At 43.7% G+C, this 19257-nt stretch overlaps 1 protein-coding gene across 17 annotated transcripts in view; it reads right to left on the bottom strand.

The window, feature by feature from the left end:
• The window catches only part of dtna (dystrobrevin, alpha), a 709829-nt gene that overhangs the window by 374443 nt on the left and 316129 nt on the right, over window positions 1–19257 (bottom strand). For all 17 annotated transcript variants that reach the window (XM_070892657.1, XM_070892659.1, XM_070892667.1 and 14 more), the window contains one exon: window positions 2524–2604. In XM_070892657.1, coding sequence (XP_070748758.1) covers window positions 2524–2604 — 81 coding nt within the window. The remainder of the gene's footprint in view (window positions 1–2523; window positions 2605–19257) is intronic.

The raw sequence follows: 19257 nt of genomic DNA on the forward strand, positions 1-19257 counted from the left end.
CCTGGCAGATCTCCTCCTCCCTCCCCTTGTATGATCAGGTCAGGAGTGCCCTAGAGTTCCATCCTCCTTTATCGGCCTATTCTCCTCCACAAGACACAGCTCCTGCATTCCTGACCTCCTTACAACTGATACACCTGAAATAGCTTCTCCTTCTGCCCTCTTGCATGTTCACCTGGGGAGTACCCCAAAGTCCCATGCTTGGCCCTTTCCTATTCTTTACATAGATGCAGCCCTTTGGCAACATTATCTCTGGACATGGGGTCTGTTTGCATATGTATCCTGACAACATCCAGCACTATTATTCCATCATTATCCTTGGCTCTATAACCACTATTGTACTGCTCGTCTGATATGAAGTACTATTTTTCTGACATCAGGTTTTAGATGCGCCAGAAGTTTCTCCTGTTTGGCACTGGTAACAAATCATTCTGTTTGGTTTCTGCTAAAACTCCACATCTGAGCCTCCAATTTTATCCTCTTCCCCACCTGCTTGTTCAGGCTAAACTTGACAGTTCATAGCCTTGGTGGTGTTTGACCCAGAGCTTCAGACACTGGTGGTGTTTGACCCAGAGCTTCAGACACCAAATGATAAGCCAATACCAAGACCTCAAATTTTCAGCTCTGCAATATCACCTACCATCTCCGGTACTTAACTCCACCTCCATTGAAATCCTCATCTAGACCTTTGTCACCTCCAAACTTGACCTCTTTTGCTCTCCTCCTGAGCATCACCCTGTATAGATGTAATGCTTCCAAAACGCATCTGTCTGCATTCTATCCCGCACTAATTCCCACTCGCCTACAACTATTGACCTCAACTATCACCCTGTCTGCTAATACAAGATCACAAGATAACTACAGATGAGGAAAGTAATTTCATCGATCACAATTCATTCATTTGGAGAGATATTCAATTCCCCATTTCAGTGTCCAATTTTTTCTGAAAAGATTTGCCTCCAATACTCTTCTTGGAAATCTATGCCATATGTTAATCACTCTTCATGTGAAGAGGATTTTCCTGGCATCAGTCCTAATCTGCCTTTCATTAGCTTGAACCTGTGTTCCTTGTTGCATTCTCGCAATTTAGTTTAAAGCAATGTTTCAAATCTACCTTCTCCATTCTCTTAACTATCTTATATACCTCTCTAAAGGTTAATGCTCAGATGACTCCTTTCCAGGCTGAAAAACCCAGGTTTCTCCAGTCATTCCTCATAATTCAGAGCTTTATAACTAGGGGTCACCCCCATGTGAATTCTCCATACTGGCTCTAATAGTTGAATGTCTCTCTTGCATTTCATCAACCAAAACTGGTCACTGTTTGGTCATGGTGTGGTCCGATCAGCTCCGTCACAACTTTCTCTGATTTGTATTCTACTGATTTGGCAATGGAGTTCAACATTCTATGGCTTTGTTGATTGCTGCTCTGCATAGTAAGGCAAGCTCAGCGTCGAGTCTACAAAAGAGTCTCAGGTCGTTTACAGCTTTATCCTTAGCTATTTTAACACCATTCACAGGTTATATAGGTTGATTATTTGTTCTTCCTACATGTAGTACTTTCATTAAATTTCATCTGCAATTGTTCTGCCTACTTACATATTTTATCTAACTCACTCTGTAATTTCTGCCTCAAGATTCCACTGTCCCTCCTAGTTTTGTGCCATCTGCAAATTTGATGGCAAAATTTGACCACTTTGCATTCAATTTATGTCAATTAGAAAACGTAGTGGTCCCAACTAGTTGGAAATCCAACTGAGTACTTCTCTCCACCCTGATGAAGCTTCGCTCACAGGTGCTTGTTGTTTTCTAACCTTCAGCTAATTTCTTATCCATTCTCAGTTGAGTCCCTACGGCTTTGAGATTAATTAATAGCTTTTCTGGGGCATTTTATCAAATGCCTCTTATTGAAGTCTCTACAAATTTCTCCACAGCCTCACCACACCCTACCTCTGCAAACTCCTCCAGCCCTATACACCAACATACGCTCTCGACTCTTCTGACTCTGGCATCCTGTGCACCCTCCCCATCACCTTTGTTGACCCAATGTCTTTGCTATAGTCTGGAAATCTCCCTCTTAACCTACTGGCTTCACCAACTCTGTCCTCGTCTTCTAAAGTCCCCTCAAAACCTATCTCTTCGACTATGTCTTTGGTCCCCCTCCTTTGACTCTTCTATTATTGGTTGGCATTAATTTCTGTGCTGTGAAGCACCTTGGGATGTTTATCACGTCAAAGGCTCCAAATAAATCTAAGTTATCGTACGGGTGTTGTGTTGAGGTAGAAAGTTACTGTGGCACAGAATGGTAGGATATGGCTTTATGGCCACGATTCCCTGCATATGAAGGTTTTGATCTTGCCCGGACCTTCAGAGACAGATATCAAATAGAAGTAAAAATGTAAAAAATATTTATCTTAGTGTGGATGAACCCAAGTTGTTCTCCTGCAACTAGTCAGTTTCAGAGTGGTCTGGTGGTAGCCTGGGAACAATATTGCATATTTATAATCCTGTGGAATGAGGCATACTTACAGTTGCACTTTTTCTGCACAAATCGGAGCTTACATGCCGTCCTATAAGTGGACAAACGAATGCGATCCAAGTCTTGGGCCCCTGATTTAAAGAAAGATGAAAAATATTTGGGAAAAAAATCACAGTACTCACATTTTTAAAAACTATCACAGAATCATTGAATCCTACAGCACAGAGGGAGGTCATTCAGCCCTTGGTGCTTGTGCCGGCTTTTGGAAACAGCTATCCAATTAGTCCTGCCCTTAGCCCTGCAATTGTTTTCCTTTTTGTGTATATATCCAATTCTCTTTTGAAAGTTACTATTGAATCTGCTTCCATCACCCTTTCAGGCAGTGCATTCCAGATCATAACAACTCGCTGCGTAAAATAATCCTTCTCATCTTCTCCCTTGGTTCTTTTCCCAACACTTAATAAAATGTAATCTCAAGTACTAACCCCACCGCTCAAACACTACAAAACAGTTATAAAGATCTGCCATCAGAGATGAAATATTTCTGTTTGTGAGTTCAAAGTCGACCCCACTGAAACCCACTGGGGTAGAAATTTGTCTTGGGCTTTAAGGCAAAACGAGCAATCAGCATATCCATTGAAAAAGAAAATCAAGTGAGATGTAAACAGGCTGCCGATTCGCTATTGGCCATTTTGCTCTATGACTAAAGCTGAATTTCACATCCCACTGTGTCGGGTCTCAGAGTTTCAAAACGGCTGCTTGGCAAATCTATTCAACAGCTTCATCTCCAGCCTGCTGCCATTCATAGAAATACTTAGAATTTACAACATTGTAAAACCATTTGGTCCAACCAGTCCACATCAGTGTTCACCCTCGAGTACACCTACCCAACCTGTTCCCATTTGCCTCTTACCCCTTTTCCTTGGAAAAAAACAGTAAAAGGGAATATTATTTGAATGGGGAGAAATTACAACATGCTGCGGTGCAGAGGGACCTGGGGGTCCTTGTGCATGAAACTCTTTTTGGAGTTCATCTGCAAAACAAAAAACATTAAACCAAAAAGTTAGTTTGCAGGTGCAGCAGGTAATCAGGAAGGCGAATGGAATGTTGGCCTTCATTGCGAGAGGGATGGAGTACAAAAGCAGGGAGGTCCTGCTGCAACTGTATAGGGTATTGGTGAGGCCGCACCTGGAGTACTGCGTGCAGTTTTGGTCACCTTACTTAAGGAAGGATATACTGGCTTTGGAGGGGGTACAGAGACGATTCACTCGGCTGATTCCGGAGATGAGGGGGTTACCTTATGATGATAGATTGAGTCGACTGAGTCTTTACGCTTTGGAGTTCAGAAGGATGAGGGGTGATCTTATAGAAACATTTAAAATAATGAAAGGGATAGACAAGATAGAGGCAGAGAGGTTGTTTCCACTGGTCGGGGAGACTAGAACTGGGGGCACAGCCTCAAAATACGGGAGAGCCAATTTAAAACCGAGTTGAGAAGGAATTTCTTCTCCCAGAGGGTTGTGAATCTGTGGAATTCTCTGCCCAGGGAAGCAGTTGAGGCTAGCTCATTGAATGTATTCAAATCACAGATAGATAGATTTTTAACCAATAAGGGAATTAAGGGTTATGGGGAGCGGGCGGGTAAGTGGAGCTGAGTCCACAGCCAGATCAGCCATGATCTTGTTGAGTGGCGGAGCAGGCTCGAGGGGCGAGATAGCCTACTCCTCTTCCTAATTCTTATGTTCTTATGTTCTTAGGTTCCTTCATCAAACTATCCAACCTAATCTTCAATGGCAGCATATTTTCTGTCTCAACCAACAACCCTGGAAGTGAATGCTACAACCTCACAATTTGCTGCTCACTGTTCTAAATCTCTAACATTTAAATGTATATCTATAGCCCTTTGTTCTTGAACCCTCAAGCACAGGAAATAGTCTGCTTTTATCTACCTTTCCCATCCTCTTATCATTTTGAACAGTTCTATCCTATCACCCTAAATCTGTGGTCTTGTCACGTAAAAAGACCTAATTTTTCAAATCTTCTTTCATATTTGTATTTACTTATACCAGGCAGTACCCTGGTTAATCTGTGTTGTAACCTATTTAAAGCCTCAATATCCTTCCTATAGTGTGGAGCAGTATTGCCCAATAAAAACTGCCGATTAGCTACAGATGTGCTGTCTGATGAACCTGTTTTAGCCACATGCACTAATTATAGTAGAAAATGCCACACATGCACTCACACAGTCGAGGTAAATATATTACACCTGTGTATATTCCTTACCATCATTCAGTAACCAAGGAGTAAAATACTCAAATAGATTAAAAAACACTCACTCATCTGCTTTTTGTTGCACCATGTTACAAATAAACAAAAGGTTAAAGTACACATGCATACGCTATGAGAATACGAGTATTGAGATAATATGCCCAATGACAGTGATATTACTCAATTTTTAGTTAATAATCAGAAATGCATTAAGCCACATCTGGATCCTCAATTAGCCATATGTGGCTAGTGGCCAACATATTGAACAATGTTGTGGCATCCAGAGTCAATGTTGAAGACTCCCAGGGCCACTCCCTCCGAACTGTATACCACTGTGCTGCTGCCTCTGGGGTCTGTTCTGCCAGTGACACAGGACATACTCACGGATGTTGATGGAGGAGTCTGGGACATTGGCTGAAAGGTATCATTCAGTGCGTACGACTATGTCAGGCTGTTGTTTGAGAAGTCTGTGGGACAGCTCTCCCAATTTTGGCACAAGTCCCCAGATGCTAGTGAGGAGGACTGGGCAGGGTCAACCGGGTTGGGTATGCCATTTTCGTCTTCAAAGCCGGTGCCATGTGGTCTGTCCAGTTTTATTATTGTTTTTCGTAGCAGTTTGTTACAACGGAGTGACTCGCTAGGCCATTTCAAAGGGCAGTTAAGAGTCAACCACATTGCTGTAGGTCTGCAGTAAGATATAAGCTAGACCAGGTAATATTCCTAAATGACATCAGCAAACCAGATGGGTTTTTACGAGAATCGAATAGTTTCCTGCTCACCATTACTGATACTGGCTTTTTATCAGAGATTCATTTAATTCACTGAATTTAAATTCCACCGTTGCCATGGTGAGATTTGAACTCACACCTCTGGATAGTTAGTCCAGGCCTCAGGATTACTAGTCCATTAAAATAATCACTATGTTACCGTTCCCGCATGTATTAATAATGTTTTGGGCAACCGCCAGGAACATTTGAATGAATGCCTGACCCAATATGGGATAGGACCTAATTCAGGCACTCCAGGATTGTGGGTGACAGCACTTTTAAATTGGTAATTTTGGCCCCCATTTTGCACCCAAAATCAGGTGAAGTAGAGCCCAATTTCTTCCACTTTTTTTCTCCCTTCTAATCAGTTTTTAATTCCGTTTGCCAAACTCCCCCTAATTCCATACATTAATCTTCTCTGGTAATCTCCCATGTAGTATTTTATAAAAGGCTTTCCTAAAGGCATGTACACTTTACATGCCACTTGTGGACCACTTCCCATATCTCGGGAGCCTCCTATCAACAAGAGCAGGCATTGACAACGAGATCCAACACAGCATCCAGTGCGCCAGTGCAGCCTTCGGCCGCCTGAGGAAAAGAGTGTTTGAAGACCAGGCCCTCAAAACTCCCACCAAGCTCATGGTCTACAGGGCTGTAGTAATACCTGCTCTCCTATATGGCTCAGAAACATGGACCATGTACAGTAGACACCTCAAGTCGCTGGAGAAATACTACCAACGATGTCTCCGGAAGATCTTACAAATCCCCTGGGAGGACAGACGCACCAACATTAGCATCCTCGACCAGGCCAACATCCCCAGCATCGAAGCACTGACCATACTTGATCAGCTCTGCTGGACAGGTCACAAAGTTCACATGCCAGACACGAGATTCCCAAAGCAAGCGCTCTACTCGTAACTCCTTCACGGCAAACGAGCCAAAGGTGGGCAGCGGAAACGTTACAAGGACACCCTAATTAAGTGCAACATCCCCACTGACAGCTGGGAGACCCTGGCCAAAGACCGCCGTAAGTGGAGGAAGCGCATTCGGGAGGGTGCTGAGCACCTCAACGCTCGTTGCCGAGAGCGTGCAGAAATCAAGCTCAAGCAGCGGAAAGAGCATGCGGCAAACCAGTCCCACCCACCCCTTCACTCAATGATTATCTGCCCCACCTGTAACAGAGACTGTGGTTCTCGTATTGGACTGTATAGCCACCTAAGAACTCACGTTAAGAGTGGAAGCACTCTTCCGAGGGACTGCTTATGATGACACTATATCCACTACATTTCCTCAATCTAACAGGTCTGTTACCTCCACAAAGGATCCTAAGAGGTTTGCCAAGCACAATTATCCCTTTTGAAACCTATGCTGGCTATTTGTATTTGCTCTTTATCTAGATATGTGGTAACTTCATCTTTAATCAAAGACTCTAAAACTTTTCCTACCACAGATGTTAAGTGAACTGGTCTGTAATTACCTGTATTAGTTCTGTGTTCTTTTTAAAACATGGGTACTACATTGACCACTCTCTAGTCCTCTGGTAGTCATCTACACTCAATAGAGCCCTGAAATATCGAGGGAATTCAACATTGGTGGGGGTGGGGATTTCAATGGAAAGGAAATTCAGATGTGGTATATTATGGACGGTGCATTATAATGTGCTACTGTCCATTTTGCGCCCCCACCGAGGTTGAATTTCACCCTCATCATTTCTGGGGCCGTGGCAATTTCCTTCCTCATCTCCCTCAGGAGCCTAGGATGTATCCTGTCAGACCCTAGCATTTTGTCTCCCTTTGCTTGACTAGCTAAACTTAAGTTTTCCTTTTATCCATCAGACTATCGCTCATCTTGCTCTCATCTATTCAGGATTCACCTCTTCACCAATTCTCTTCTTTGTAGTGAGGACTAATCCAAAGTACTTATTATATACCTCTGCCAATTTTTGAACATCATCTATATAAGAACATAGGAAATAGGAGCAGGAGTAGGCCATTCGGCCCCTCGAGCTTGCTCCGCCATTCAATAAGATCATGGCTGATCTTCTACCTCAACTCCACTTTCCTGCACTATCCCCATATCCCTTGATTTCCTTAATATCCAAAAATCTATCGATCTCTGTCTTGAATATACTCACAACTGAGCCTCCACAGCCCTCTGGGGTAGAAAATTAAAAAGATTGACCACCATCTGAGTGAAGATATTTCTCCTCATCTCAGTCCTATTTGGCCGACCCCTTATTCTGAAACTGTGACCCCGGATTCTAGACTCCCCAGCCAGGGGAAACATCCTCCCTGCATCTACTCTGTCAAGCCCTGTAAGAATTTTATATGTTTCAATGAGATCACCTCTCAGTATTCTAACCTGAGAATGCAGACCCAGTATACTCAATCTCTCCTCATAGGACAAACCCCCCCATCCCAGGAATCAGTCTGGTGAACCTTCGTTGCACTCCTTTTATGGCAAGTATATTCTTCCTTAGGTAAGGAGAAAACTGTGCACAATACTTCAGGTGTGGTCTTACCAGGGCCCTATTAATTGCAGTAAGACCCTATTTCTTATGTTCTTATGTCTTTATCCTTATACTCAAATCCTCTTGTAATAAAGGCTAACATACCATTTGCTTACTTAATTGCTTGCTGTACCTGCATGTTAACTTTCAGTGATTCATGTACAAGGTCACCAAGGTCCCTCTGAACACCAACATTTCCCAATCTTTCACCATTTTAAAAAATACGCTGTTTTTTTATTTTTTGTACCAAAGTGGATAACTTCACATTTCTCCACATTATATTCTATTTGCCATGTTCTTGCCCACTCACTTAGCCTTGAAGCCTTTTTGCATCCTCCTCACAACTTGGATATATTACATTTGGTCCCCTCATCCAAATCATTGATATAGATTGTGAATTGCTGAGGCCCAAGCACCGATCCTTGTGGTGCGCCACTAGTTACAGCCTGCCAACCCGAAAATGACCCGTTTATTCCTATTCTCTGTTTTCTGTCCATTAACCAACCCTCAATCCATACTAGTATATTACCCCCAATCTCATGAGCCCTAAGTTTGTTTAATAACCTCTTGTGTAGCACCTTATCGAATGCCTTCTGAAAATCCAAATACACCACGTCCACCTGGTTCGCCCTTATCTGTTCTGCTTATTACAACCTCAAAAAACTCTTAACAGATATGTCAAACATGATTTCCCTTTCATAAATCCGTGCTAACTCTGCACAATCCTATTATTAATTTCTAAGTGCCCTGTTATCATGTCCTTAATCATAGATTCTAGCATTTTCCCTACACCTGATATCAGGCTAACTGGTCTGTAGTTCCCCGTTTTCTCTCTCCCTCCTTTCTTAAATAGTGGGGTTACATTTGCTACCTTCCAATCCGTGGGAACCATTCTAGAATCTATGGAATTTTGGAAGATGCATCCACTATCTCTATAGCCACCTCTTTCAAAACTCTTGGATGTAGGCCATCAGGTCTATGGGATTTATCGGCTTTCAGTCCCATTAATTTCTCCAGTACCATTTTTTTACGAATACTAATTTCTTTCAGTTTCTCATTCTCGCTAGACCCTTGGTTCTCCACTATTTCCAGCAAGTTTTTTTGATTTTTTTTTCGCGAAGACAGACACAAAGTATTTGTTTAATTTCTCTGCCATTTCCTTATTCCCCGTTATAACTTCTCCTGTCTCAGCCTATAAGGGACCCAGATTTACTTTCACTAATCTTTCCCTTTTTACATACCAAAAGAAGCTCCTCAGGCTTATGACTCTTTTTGGCAACATTATCAGCCGCTTCCTTTTATCAAATCCTATCTTTAATTTCTCTTGTAAGCCACAGTTCGACCACTTTTCCTGTGGGGGTTTTGTGCCTTAAAGAAATGTATATTTGTTGTAAGTTAATATATTGATTCTTTAAATGCTAGCCATTGCTTGTCTACCGTCATATCTTTTAATGTAGTTTCCCAATCTACCTTAGCCAACTCACCTTTCATACCTATGTAGTTTGCTTTGTTTAGATTGAAGACCCTAGTTTCGGATTTAACTAAATCACTTTCAAACTCAATATTAATGTCTATCATATCACGGTCACTCTTCCCTAAAGGCCTCTTTACTGCAAAGTTATTAATTAACCCTTTCTCGTTGCACAGTACTAGATCTAAAATAGCCTGTTCCCTAGTTGGTTGCTTAACATACTGATCTAGAAACTATCTTGCATGCATTCCATGAATTTATCTTCCACACTATTATTGCAAGTTTGGTTTGCCCAGTCTATATGCGAATAAAGTCCTCCATGATTATTGTATTACGTTTGTTACATGCTCCTCTAATTTCCTGATTTATACTGTGCCCTATATTACAACTACTACAAATTGACAATCCTCTCATCTCAGGGGTTCCACCTCGCTGTTAACAATACTCTTTTTAGTTATAAACTTGTAAAATATTTTACTGTTCCTTTTGATATTTTTTGAGTTCTCTTCCTCATATTCTCTCTGTTTTCCTTATCCTTTTTCCTTATCTCATTTTTAAAAGCATCCCCCTGTTGCCCTACAGCCCTGTGCGCCAATTCCTCCTTCCGTCTCACCTCAGCATAAAATCTGAACTCTGATACAATCTGGTGTTCTAGTTTCTGCACTGACTATTTCCGTTTCTTGTTGGTTCGTAAATCTCATCATATTGTGGTCATTACTCTCAAGGTGCTTGCCCACATTTATATGGCCAACCTGATCTATTTCATTGCTCATAATCTACTTTCCGCGAAGCTGTGTGGCCATCTGGAGGTCCCATGCAGGCCTGCTCACAGGCTTTTAAATGGAAGAAACTGCACATACATTAAAATTTGAATGGGCCCCACACGCAAAAGAAATTACAGGGAACATTACACATAACTAGATCTAGCAACATCTCCACCCTTGTAGGCCCCCCTAACATACTTGAGAAAGATCATTCTGTACACATGTTAGGAATTCCATTTCCTTTTCTAGATTTATTCCCTCTTTGTTCCAATCAATAAATGGATAATTTTATTCTTCCTACTCATCTAACTAAACTGACTGCAGATTTCCTCTTCCACTTCTTTCCCACAATTTGAAGGTTTGTAATATTCCCCTACTAATCTTTCAGCTCCAACTATATTGAGTCTGAGTTTTATTTTTTTTATTTATTGATGGTTATGCTTTGTTTAGTGAATTTTGATTGGGCGGGGGGGAGGAGGAGAGTTTTGATGCCGGGTGGGGGGGGGGTGGGGGGGAGGAGAAAGAGTTTTGATCGGTAGGAGGGGGGAAAGAGTGTTTTGATCAGAAGGGGGGCGGGGGAGTTTTGATAGCGGGGAGGGATGGGGCGAGGAGGAGAGTTTTGATCTGGGGGGCGGGGAGAGAGTGTTTTGATCGGCGGGGGGAGGGAGGGAGTTTTATTGGGGGGGGGGTGATAATTGTTTTTATTTGGATATTTTGAAAAAATAATGTAAATATGTTTTGTCTCTTTACTTCTTTTATTTTTGTAGTTTAAGCTTCTATGAATGCTTCTGTTGTATAGTAAATTAACTTTACGAAGTTTGTCATATGTCCTGTATAGCTGTTTGATTTTATTCACATTCTTTAGTCAAGTCATTAAATACCTACCTGCACTGATTTCTTAACTCTCTGCAAGGGTTTTCTGTGCGGCCACAAGTGGCCACATACGCTCGTCTGTTAGTTTTGAGCAACTATTAGCTGTGCAAACTGGCTTAAATGGCCAAAAAGGGCGTAGGTAACTGGCAACCACCTCACCAAAGCACTATGGATATCTTTGTTATTGGAATCGGCCATGAGGGCCTTCTTCATAAGCAACTGTCTGCAGATACCACAGTCACACTGCAGAAGGCCATCTCCGTGAGCCAGGCATTCATGACCTCGACCTGCGGCTCTAGGCAGATGACTCACACTCAGGACTCAAACCCGGCAAGTACTGTGCACAGAGTAGCGCCTTTTAGAGGCTGGACTGTAGAGCGTGAACCTTCTCAGGGAAGAGAGAACAGGTCCCCGAGTCCCTGAACTCAGAGTCCGCCGAGGGGGGCTAACCGAGTAGCTTCAATGCTGATGTTGCGGAGGGAATCACAGGGCTCACCAGTGCTGCTTTAAAGACTATGTGTGTAAAGCCTGCAGCACAATGGGCCACCTCAAGCTGAACGACCCAAGTTGGTCCCGGTTCAGGCAAAACTGCGCACCTGCACCAATGAACTTATCCCAGTCGTTGGTAGTGCAGATGTAAAGGTACTCCATGATGGCGCGGTGCACAATTTAGCTGTGTGGATTGTTGCAGGTGATGAATCAACGCTACTCAGAAGAAGGTGGATGGAGAAGATTCATTGGAGTTGGGAAGATTTCATCCCTCCAGCGATCGACATCCTCCGCGCTCAGAGGCAAAGCAAGCCCTCACCTGAGGGTGGATCCGGCCCCAGAGAGCAGACCAGCACAGCACCCAAGGCACAGACAACCGAGCACGACTGCGTGGAGATGATCCAGTTGAGATGACCCGAACGCATCTTCCAGGCTCCAGTGGCAAGACTCCGGAGGAAGAAAATCAGATCCAAAGGCGACTTCCCAGCTTCGGTGTGCAGCGCTGATGGAGCAACACGTGGCATCAAACGGAGAAGAGGATTGGGGTAAAGAAAGGGCTTTGTGCAGAACTGCACGGAGTGCAGCGGCACGTCAGAGTGCAAAGGTAAGAGTTTGGTAAGTGGGAGAGTTCAGGCAAGTGGAAGCGGGAGGTGTTGCTATGTCTTGTTTTCCCCACCAGTGCTGACTCCCTGACCTGGGAGGAAAAGAAAACGAAGTGTGATGTCAAAGCCAAGAGGGTAAATGATTGACTGGTTGATTGGTGAGTAGTTTTTCTTTTTTTCCTTATCTTGTCAGTAAGAAACCTTTGGCATTGTTGCCAAATTAGCTTATTTTAAGGGTTAAGTCATGGTAGGAGAGCCCAGACCCGTGTCATGCTCCTCCTGTGCTATGTGGGAAATCAGGGACGCTTCCAGTGTCCCTGACGAATATATATGCAGGAAGTGTATCCAGCTGCAGCTCCTGTTAGGCCGCATGACGGCACTGGAGCTGCTGATGGATTCACTCTGGAGCATGCGCGATGCTGAGGATAGCACATTCAGTGATAAAGGTTACAAAGGCAGATAGGGGATGGGTGATCACCAGGCAGAACAGTAGTAGGAAGGCAGTGCAGGAGTCCCCTGCGGTCATCTCCCTCCAAAACAGATATACCGCTTTGAATGTTGTTGGGGGAGATGGCTCACCAGGAGAAGGCAGCAGCAGCCAATTTCTTGGCACTGTGGGTGGCTCTGCTGCACAGGAGGGCAGGAAAAAGAGTGGGAGAGCCATAGTGGTGGGGGATTCGATTGTAAGCGGGATAGATAGTCATTTCTGCAGTCACAACCGAGACTCCAGGATGGTATGTTGCCTCCCTGGTGTAAGGATCAAGGATGTCTCAGAGCGGCTGCAGGGCATTCTGGAGTGGGAGGGTGAACAGCCAGTTGTTGTGGTGCATACAGGTACCAACGATATAGGTAAAAAGCGGGATGAGGTCCTACAAGCTGCATTTAGGGAGCTAGGAGTTAAATTAAAAAGTAGGACCTCAAAGGTAGTAATCTCAGGATTGCTAACAGTGCCACGTGCTAGTCAGAGTAGGAATTGCAGGATAGCTAAGATGAATACGTGGCTTGAGGAGTGGTGCAAGAAGGAGGGATTCAAATTTTGGGGATATTGGAACCAGTTCTGGGGGAGGTGGGACCAGTACAAACGGATGGTCTCCATCTGGGCAGGACCGGAACCAATGTCCTAGGGTGAGTGTTTGCTGGTGCTGTTGGGAAGGGGTTAAACTAATATGGCAGGGGGATGGGAACCTATGCAGGGGGACAAAGGGAAATAAAATGGGGGCAGAAGCAAAAGATAGAAAGGAGAATAGTAAAAGTGGAAGGCAGAGAAACCCAAGTCAAAAATCAAAAAAGGCCACATTACAGCAAAATTCTAAAGGGACAAAGAGTGCTAAAAAGACAAGCCTGAAGGCTCTGTGCCTTAATGCGAGGAGTATTCGCAATAAGGTGGATGACTTAAGTGCGAAAATGATATAATTGGGATTACGGAGACATGGCTCCAGGGTGACCAAGGCTGGGAACTCAACATCCAGGGGTATTCAACATTCAGGAAGGATAGACAGAAAGGAAAAGGAGATGGGGTAGCGTTGCTGGTTAAAGAGGAAATTAACGCAATAGTAAGAAAGGACATTAGCTTGGATGATGTGGAATCTGTATGGGTAGAGATGCGGAATACCAAAGGGCAGAAAACGCTAGTGGGAGTTGTGTACAGATCACCAAACAGTAGTAGTGAGGTTGGGGACAGCATCACACAGGAAATTAGGGATGCGTGCAATAAAGGTACAGCAGTTATCATGAGAGACTTTAATCTACATATAGATTGGGCTAACCAAACTGGCAGCAATGCGGTGGAGGAGGATTTCCTGGAGTGTATTAGGGATGGCTTTCGAGACCAATATGTCGAGGAACCAACTAGAGAGCTGGCCATCCTAGACTGGGTGTTGTGTAATGAGAGAGGACTAATTAACAATCTTGTTGTGCGAGGCCCCATGGGGAAGCATGACCATAATATGGTAGAATTCTTTATTAAGATGGAGAGTGACAGTGTTAATTCAGAGACTAGGTTCCTGAACTTAAGGAAAGGTAACTTCAATGGTATGAGACGTGAATTGGTGAGGATAGACTGGCAAATGATACTTAAAGGGTTGATAGTGGATGGGCAATGGCAGACATTTATAGATTACGTGGGAGAACTTCAACAATTGTACATCCCTGTCTGGAGTATAAATAAAATGGGGAAGGCAGCTTAACCATGGCTAACAAGGGAAATTAGGGCTAGTGTTAAATCCAAGGAGGAGGCATATAAATTGGCCAGAAAAAGCAGCAAACCTGAGGACTGGGAGAAATTTAAAATTCAGCAGAGGAGGACAAAGGGTTTAATTAGGAGGGGGAAAATAGAGTATGAGAGGAAGCTGGCAGGGAACATAAAAGCTGACTGCAAAAGCTTCTATAGATGTGTGAAGAGAAAAAGATTAGTGAAGACCAACTTGGGTCCTTTGCAGTCAGAATCAGGTGAATTTATAATGGGGAACAAAGAAATGGCAGATCAAATGAACAAATACTTTGGATCTGTCTTCACTAAGGAAGACACAAATAACCCTCCGGAAATACTAGGGGTTCGAGGGTCTAGCGAAAAGGAGAAACTGAAAAAAATCCTTATTAGTCAGGAAATTGTTAGCGAAATTGATGGGATTGAAAGCTGATAAATCCTCAGGGCCTGATAGGCTGCATCCCAGAGTACTTAAAGAAGTGGCCCGAGAAATAGCGGGTTCACTGGTGATCATTTTCCAACAGTCTATTGACTCTGGATCAGTTCCTATGGACTGGAGGATAGCTAATGTAACACCACTTTTTAAAAAAGGAGGGAGAGAGAAAACAGGGAATTATAGACCGGTTAGCTTGACATCGGTGGTGGGGAAAATGTTGGAATCAGTTATTAAAGATGAAATAGCAGCGCATTTGGAAAGCAGTGACAGGATCGGTCCTAGTCAACATGGATTTATGAAAGGGAAATCATGCTTGACAAATCTCCCAGAATCTTTTGAGGATGTAACTAATAGAGTGGACAAGGGAGAACCAGTGGATGTGGTGTATTTGGAATTTCAAAAGGCTTTTTGCAAGGTCCCACACAAGATATTATTGTGCAAAATTAAAGCACATGGTATTGGGGGTAATGTACTGACGTGGATAGAGAACTGGTTGGCAGACAGGAAGCAGAGAGTCAGAATAAACGGGTCCTTTTCAGAATGGCAGGAAATGACCAGTGGGGTGCCGCAGGGTTCAGTGCTGGGACCCCAGCGATTTACAATATACATCAATGATTTAGATGAAGGAATTGAGTGTAATATCTCCAAGTTTGCAGATGACACTAAGCTGGGTGACAGGGTGAGTTGTGAGGAGGATGCTAAAAGGCTGTAGGAGGACTTGGACAGGTTAGGTGAGTGAGCAAACGCATGACAGATGCAGTATAATGTGGATAAATGTGAGGTTTTCCCCTTTGATGGCAAAAACACGAAAGCAGAATATTATCTGAATGGCGGAGGATTTGGAAAAGGGAGGTGCAACGAGATCTGGGTGTCATGGTTCATCAGTCATTGAAAGTTGGCATGCAGGTACAGCAGGCGATGAAGAAGGCAAATGGTATGTTGGCCTTCATAGCTAGGGGATTTGAGTATAGGATCAGGGAGGTCTTACTGCAATTGTACAGGGCCTTAGTGAGGCCTCACCTGGAATATTGTGTTCAGTTTTGGTCTCTTAATCTGAGGAAGGATGTTCTTGCTATTGATTCCCGTGATGGCAGGACTGACATATGAGGAGAGACTGGATCGACTGGGCCTGTATTCACTGGAGTTTAGAAGGATAAGAGGGGATCTCATAGAAATAAATAACATTCTGATGGGACTGGACAGGTTAGATGCAGGAAGAATGTTCCCGATGTTGGAGAAGTGCAGAACCAGGGGACATAGTCTAAGGATAAGGGGTAAACCATTATGACTGAGATGCGGAGAAACTTCTTCACTCAGAGAGTTGTTAACCTGTGGAATTCCCTACCGCAGAGAGTTGTTGATGCCAGTTCATTGGATATATTCAAGAGGGAGTTAGATATAGCCCTTACGGCTAAAGAGATCAAGGGGTATGGAGAGAAATCAGGAAAGGGATACTGAAGTGAATGATCAGCCATGATATTATTGAATGGTGGTGCAGGCTCGAAGGGCCAAATGGCCTACTCCTGCGCCTATTTTCTATGTTTCTATGTTTCACAGTCACCAGGCTGTAGAAACGCAGAAGAGGATGAGCCCTAGTCGGAGAGAGAGTTATGAAACCAAGGAGAATAGATGTCATAGGTGTAAGGGCAACCATACCGCATAACAGTGTCGGGTTCAAGTGGGCAAGGTGCTACCGGTGCCAAGTAAAGGAACACATTGTAGCTGCATGTAAATCCAAGGACAGGCCCAATGGTAATCAAAGCCTTCACTGTGTGGAAACCAATCAGAACAATGTAGGTTTTGGTGTATATGCAGTGAAGGGTGAGGCAGTAAATTCCTTATGTCAGGATTTCAGAACGTTATTATTGGTTAATAATCGATGGATTAATATGACAATAGATACAGCTATCCAGGGCCCCAAATTCTCCTTCCAGGTGAAACAGCAATTTACTTGTATTTCTTTTAATTTAGTATAGTGTATTCACTGCTCACGATGTGGTCTCCTCTACATTGGGGAGACCAAGCACAGATTGGGTGACTGCTTGGCGGAGCAGCTCCGTTCAGTTCGCAACTGTGACCTTGAGCTTCCAGTCACCCGTCACTTTAATTCTCCACTGCATTCCCACTCTGACCTCTCTGTCCTCAGCCTTCTGGACTCATCATCGAGTTCAACAATTTCAGAGCGTAATCGCTGGCAATCTTTGGCTCCCTCCCCGCCCCCCCACCTCCAATCCTGCACCGAGCATCTTTTGTTTTCTCTTTGTCTCTAATGGCAGCTGGTCTTTATCCTGCCATTCACACCCTATCCTGACTAATGTTTTTCGAACTCTTGGTATTATCATTTCAATTCGGTTCATCATCTCTTTTGTCTCTCTAATTTCTCCTGCCTTCCACCCAATCAAAGATCTTCCCTTTTGTTCTTTCTTCCCCTCCTCTTTCAGTGCTTCTTAAGAATGTGTTTTTCCCCAACACTCTACAGTTCTGATGAAGGGTCGCCGACCTGAAACGTTAACTCCACAGATGCTGCCTGACCCACTGAGATTTCCAGCATTTTCTATTTTTATTCTAGACACAGCGGCTGATTGTTCAATAATGAGTCAGAATGTGTATTACAAGAATTTCAGGGGCATACCACTAAAAGCGAGCTCAGCGGAGCTGAAAACATATTCAGGGGAAAACTGTTATTATAGCGAGATATGTCAATTAGCCGACACTTATGGGCAAAGATTGGCTAAGAGTGCTCTGTTTGGATTGGTATATCGTCTGTAGTACAGAAATGGTTAATTCTTGGCTAGATACTCTGCTGGAGAAATATGCTAACATGTTTGAGGACTCATCAAAGAATACAATGCACATATTCAGATTAGGTCGGATGGCAAACCGATTTTTTTAGACCAAGGCCGGTACCATAAGCATTAAAATCGCAGGTTGAGCGAGAGCTTGCTAAGTTGAAGAAAAACAGAGTTTTCGTGAAGACTGATAGGAGTGACTGGGCCACCCCTTTAGTTGTAGTTCCAAAGGCAGACAAAACGGTATGGCGCTGTGGGGATTATGAACATAGAAACATAGAAAATAGGCGCAGGAGTAGGCCATTCGGCCCTTCGAGCCTGCACCACCATTCAATAAGATCATGGCTGATCATTCACCTCAGTACCTCTTTTCTGCTTTCTCTCCATACCCCTTGATCCCTTTAGCCGTAAGGGCCACATCCAACTCCCTCTTGAATATATCGAACAAACTGACATCAACAACTCTCTGCGGAAGAGAATTCCACAGGTTAACAACTCTCTGAGTGAAGAAGTTTCTCCTCATTTCAGTCCTAAATGGCTTACCGCTTATCCTTAGACCATGTCCCCTGATTCTGGACTTCCCCAACATCAGGAACATTCTTCCTGTATCTAACCTGTCCAGTCCCGTCAGAATATTATTTATTTCTATGCGATCCCCTCTCATCCTTCTAAACTCCAGTGAATACAGGCCCAGTCGATCCAGTCTCTCCTCATATGTCAGTCCTGCCATCCCGAGAATCAGTCTGGTGAACCTTCGCTGCACTCCCTCAATAGCAAGAATGTCCTTCCTCAGATTAGATCAAAACTGAACACAATATTCCAGCTGAGGCCTCACCAAGGCCCTGTACAGCTGCAGCAAGACCTCCCTGCTCCTATACTCGAATCCCCTAGCTATGAAGGCCAACATGCCATTTGCCTTCTTCACCGTCTGCTGCACCTGCATGCCAACCTTCAATGACTGATGTACCATGACACTCAGGTCTCGTTGCACCTCCCCTTTTCCTAATCTTCCGCCATTCAGACAACATTCTGTCTTTGTGTTTTTGCCACCAAAATGGTAGCCTCACATTTATCCACATTATACTGCATCTGCCATGCATTTGTCCACTCACCTAACCTGTCCAAGTCACCCTGCAGCCTCTTAGCATCTTCCTCACAGCTCACACTGCACCGAGCTTAGTGTCATCTGCAAACTTGGAGATATTCCTTCATCTAAATCATTGATGTATATTGTAAATAGCTGTGGTCCCAGCACTGAGCCCTGCGGCACCCCACTAGTCACTGTTTGACATTTTGAAAAGGACCCGTTTATCCCGACTCTTTGCTTCCTGTCTGCCAACCAGTTCTCTATCCATGTCAATACATTACCCTCAATACCATATGCTTTAATTTTGCACACCAATCTCTTGTGTGGGACCTTGTTAAAAGCCTTTTGAAAGTCCAAATACACCACATCCGCTGGTTCTCCCTTGTCCACTCTATTAGTTACATCCTACAAAAATTCTAGAAGATTTGTGAAGCATGATTTCCCTTTCATAAATTCACGCTGACTTGGACCAATCCTGTCACTGCTTTCCAAATGCGCTGCTCTTTCATCTTTAATAATTGAT

This window comes from Pristiophorus japonicus, chromosome 1 (genome assembly GCF_044704955.1).
Source record: "Pristiophorus japonicus isolate sPriJap1 chromosome 1, sPriJap1.hap1, whole genome shotgun sequence".
Taxonomy (NCBI): domain Eukaryota; kingdom Metazoa; phylum Chordata; class Chondrichthyes; family Pristiophoridae; genus Pristiophorus; species Pristiophorus japonicus.